General features: G+C 40.8%; 1 protein-coding gene across 1 annotated transcript; it reads right to left on the reverse strand.

Moving 5' to 3' along the window:
• Nucleotides 1-632: 632 nt before the first annotated feature.
• On the reverse strand, nt 633-3,899 carry LOC133881118 (uncharacterized). Its single transcript, XM_062320078.1, has 4 exons — nt 3,002-3,899; nt 1,390-2,744; nt 1,041-1,272; nt 633-952 (listed from the first exon to the last, which is right to left on the reverse strand). The coding sequence occupies exons 1-4, from the start codon at nt 3,897-3,899 to the stop codon at nt 633-635; spliced, it is 2,805 nt and encodes a 934-aa protein (XP_062176062.1).
• Nucleotides 3,900-4,491: the final 592 nt, after the last annotated feature.

The following is a 4,491-nucleotide window of genomic DNA, read 5'->3' on the forward strand; positions in this document are numbered from 1 at the left end:
AGTTTAAAGCTTAAATGTAACTTTTAAGTTTTTAAGGGTTTTTAGGTTTTGATCTTTAAGTTTTCAAAACAACTTTAGATTTGCTTGTAAAAACATGTGGATATTGTTTCCTCAACAATATCAATGATTTCTTTAAGAGTTGAAATTACTGGGCGTTACATCCTACCCACCTTATCGGAATTTCGTCCCCGAAATTTGTAAACTAAGTTATGCTAAAAGAAAAATTTACACTAAGTAAGAAAAATTCAAGCAGAGATGTTACTTACCTTAATCATCTTCAAAGTCACTAAGACATGGCTTAGTGGAGGACTGAGGTAACTCTCTCCCTAGTTGATCTTGAGGTATGGTTTGATGTACAGAGTTTTCAATTTTATGTTAACTCCATGATATTTGACAATTATCAAAAAGGGTGTAAGAAAATAATGTTTTTCAAATCATACTATCTTTACCTGGGTATTTGGTTTTATATAGTACCATGATCTATTTATGGGCTCGACATACCAACTATAGTATGTATTCACAGCTACTACTCGCAAACTATTTTAAACACAATTACTACCGAAAAAGTTATTTAATTAGAAATACTACGTCATAAATCACGAAAGTATTAAACATACCTACTTCAAAGTGGCTCATGGAAATAGGTACGGGTATTTGCTCCTTATCTCTTGTTCTAACTCCCAAGAAGCTTCTTCTACTTCATGGTTCTGCCATAGGACTTTTACTAGTGGTATTGTCCTTGTCCTTAGTTGTTGCACTTTCCGATCCAAGATTTGAACCTGCTTCTCTTCATATTTCAAATCTGCTTGAACTTGTAAGGGTTCAAAGTCTATCACGTGTAACGGGTCGTGCACGTATTTTCGTAGCGTGGAAACGTGGAATACGTCATGTACACCAGCTAGGTTAGATGGTAATTCAACTCTATAGGCGACTGAACCTACGACCTCCGTCACTAAAAAGGGACCGACATACCTTGGACTTAGCTTTCCCTTTTTACCAAACCGCATGACTCCCTCCATTGGTGATACCTTTAGGAATACCTATAAGCAGTTGATGGACGGATAAAAAGGTTGCTAGGACGGCATCCTTCACGCTTGGCACCACATCCAGCTGAATCATTCCCAATTGCTTGGCGAGTTGATTAGGGGTAGGCGTTGAGTTCGTTGATACACCCAGCGATTTCCTACTCAAAGCGTCTGCAACTACATTTGCTTTCCCTGGATGGTATAGAATATAGCAATCGTAGTCTTTTAACAATTCTAACCACCTACGCTGCCTCATATTCAATTCTTTTTGCGAGAAGATATATTTTAGACTTTGATGATCAGTATAAATTTCTACCTTCTCACGAAAAAGATAATGTCTCCAAATTTTCAAAGCAAAAACTACAGCAGCTAATTCAAGGTCATGAGTAGGATAGTTTCTCTCGTGGTCTTTCAACTGTCTGGAGGCGTAAGCTATAACTTTATCTTGCTGCATGAGTACGCACCCTATTCCTTTAAGAGAGGCATCACTAAAAACTATGAATTTCTCAGACTCTCTTGGCAGAACAAGGACAGGTGCAGTTACTAACCTCTTTTTCAGCTCTTGAAAGCTTGCTTCGCACTTATCATTCCATTGAAAATGAGCATTCTTTTTAGTGAGGGCGGTCAAAGGGCTGGAAAGATTAGAAAAACCTTCTACAAATCTTCGGTAGTAACCTGCCAATCCAAGAAAGCTGCGGATTTCATGGACGTTGGTTGGCCGCTCCCAGTTGACGACAGCCTCAATTTTGCTAGGATCAACTGCTATTCCATCTTTTGAGATAACGCGCCCTAAGAATGAAACTTTCTCCATCCAAAATTCGCACTTCTTGAGTTTGGCAAATAACTGCTTTTCCCTTAGAACATTTAGTACTGTTTTCAGATGCTCCCCGTGTTCTTGATGATTAGTCGAGTAAATTAAAATATCATCAATAAACACAACTACGAACAAATCGAGGTACATATGGAAAACACGATTCATTAGATCCATAAATACCGACGGTGCGTTAGTCACCCCCAAAGGCATGACTCGGAATTCGTAATGACCATACCTCGTTCGAATCGCCGTCTTTTGCACATCTTCTTCCTTTACCTTAAGTTGATGGTATCCCGATCGAAGGTCGATTTTCGAGAATACTTTGGCTTCCTTCAATTGGTCGAACAAGTCGTCAATCCTTGGTAAAGGATATTTATTCTTTATGGTAACGCGGTTTAGCTCCCGGTAGTCTATGCATAGTCGCATAGTCCCATCTTTCTTCTTGACAAACAATACCGGTGCTCCCCACGGTGATACGCTTGGGCGTATGAATCCTCTGTCCAAAAGTTCTTGGAGTTGTTTCTTTAGCTCTTTCAACTCGGCGGGTGCCATGCGATAAGGTGCTTTGTGAATGGGTTGAGTTCCCGGGATCAAATCGATGGTAAACTCAATCTCACGATCAGGTGGCAATCCTGTCACAACCTCGGCAAACACGTCTGGGTAATCGCACGCCACTGGAATATCTTCCAACGTACTCTCCGCTTCTGGTTTTGCCGTCACATAAGCTAAGAATGCTGATGCTCCTTGTCGTATATTCCTTGTAGCTTGTATTGCGGAAAGTAGCGGTGGAGTAGCTCGCGTAGAATATCCGTTGAATTTAAATCTTTCAACACCTGGCAATTGGAAAACGACTACCTTCTCTCTACAGCTTATGCTTGCATAATACTTTGATAACCAGTCCATGCCTAGGATTACATCATATCCTAGAGATTTAAACACGGATAGATTGATGGGTAGGTTCCTTCCTTTTATATGATTGGACAGTTCTCTACCATTTTATCGCATACGACTTTCCTTCCTCCTGGGGTTTCAACCGTAAGACTTTGTACTAAAGGGCGTGTGCTAACATGACGTAATTTAATGTATGCTTCAGAAATGAATGAGTGTGTAGCTCCTGAATCAAAAAGAGTACACGTAAGGATACCAAACAAAAAGATGGTACCTGTCACAACATCGTTAACACCTCGTTCTTCTTCTTCGTCTACCTCAACCGGAGTTAAGGTATACACCCTCGCTTGGGCAGGTCGCCTTGGTGGGAAGTTGCTTCCTGGGGGTCGGGATCCTTCTGGGGCATCTAGTGGACAATTCCTCTTGAAGTGGCCAAATTGACCACACCTGAAGCAATTTGGTTCACTAGCCTTGCATTCCCTAGCATGCACCTTCCCGCACTTCTGGCATAAAGGCACCTGATTCCCTATTGTAGGGGGGAAATTCCTCTTCTCAGCTGGCCTGCTTCCAGTACTAAGTGCAGGTCGTTTGAATGGGTATGACACCTGCGATGCTGCTCGCCTCTTCAATTCATAAGCGGCGGATGATTCACGCATTCCCCTTTCAGCAACTGATGCTATATCGACTAATTTAACAAAGTTTCTAATCTCGTGGCACATGACTCTTTCCTTAATACGAGGATTAAGGCCATTTTTGAAACGTTCCGCCTTTGTTTCTTCATCCGGGATTAAGTTGAGGCCAAACCTTGATAGTTCAATAAACCTCGAGGAATATTGCTCTACTGTCATTGTGCCTTGCACCAGATTCTGAAATTCAATGGCCCGTATCTGCCTTTGTGCCCTTGGAAAGAAACGCCCATTAAATTCTTTTACAAACCTATCCCAAGGGATAGCAACTCCACATCCCAATTCTATTCCTAAGAGTCCTTTCTTAGACTTCCACCATCTTGCAGCTTCATCGGTTAACCTTAGTATTGTGTAATTAACCTTTTGCTCATCAGTACAGCCAAGGGTCTCATGCAATAGCGCGATATCCGTAATCCAAGCTTCAGCAACTAACGGTCCCTGCATTCCATCAAATAGGCGAAATTGCTGGCTAGCAAAATCGCGCATAGAACAACCTACCTGCGCCACTCGACCGGCAGGTTGTGGAATTCTTGCCACTACTTTGGCAAACTGCCTAGTTGTTTAAGCCATAAATTGAGCTAAGGCCGGATTCACTCCATCATTAAATGGTGGAGGTGGGGGTGGGAATTCGTTATCACGGTTGCCATGACGATGGTTTCCGTAGTTTTCGTTACGAACAGGGTAACGTCGAGGTGCCATAATTCTGTACCATCGTATCAAGTTAATCACCAAAATAATAATTAATTTAAATACTACACAATATATTTAATCACATAGATACGTATTGATTAGCTTCAAAAGCTTATCATTCTCTAATTCTTAGAAAGAGGTTACACACAAAAGTTTTTATTTTACTTAGGGTACATAGCATATTTAAACAAAACTAATGCTTCTACAGTTCTATAATTATTCATTTACTATTATTTCAAACTTAACATTGCATTCTTCAAACGAAATCTTTTACGTGGTTTATAAAATCATTTATTAAAAGTAGCTCTTGGTTATGCTCTAGTTTCTAGGTAGGTCAATTCCGATGGTCACCTGAGCGAACTGCTCTGATACCAAACTGTAACGCCCC

This window comes from Alnus glutinosa, chromosome 11 (assembly GCF_958979055.1).
Source record: "Alnus glutinosa chromosome 11, dhAlnGlut1.1, whole genome shotgun sequence".
Classification (NCBI taxonomy): Eukaryota; Viridiplantae; Streptophyta; class Magnoliopsida; order Fagales; family Betulaceae; genus Alnus; species Alnus glutinosa.

Coding starts and splice junctions, on each gene's coding strand:
- LOC133881118 (XM_062320078.1), bottom strand. CDS start 3,899: ATGCGCGATTTTGCTAGCCAGCAATTTCGCCTATTTGATGGAATGCAG. Junction 2,745..3,001: donor TGTTAACGATGTTGTGACAG/GTACCATCTTTT, acceptor ATGTAATCCTAG/GCATGGACTGGTTATCAAAG. Junction 1,273..1,389: donor ATGACCTTGAATTAGCTGCT/GTAGTTTTTGCT, acceptor AATATGAGGCAG/CGTAGGTGGTTAGAATTGTT.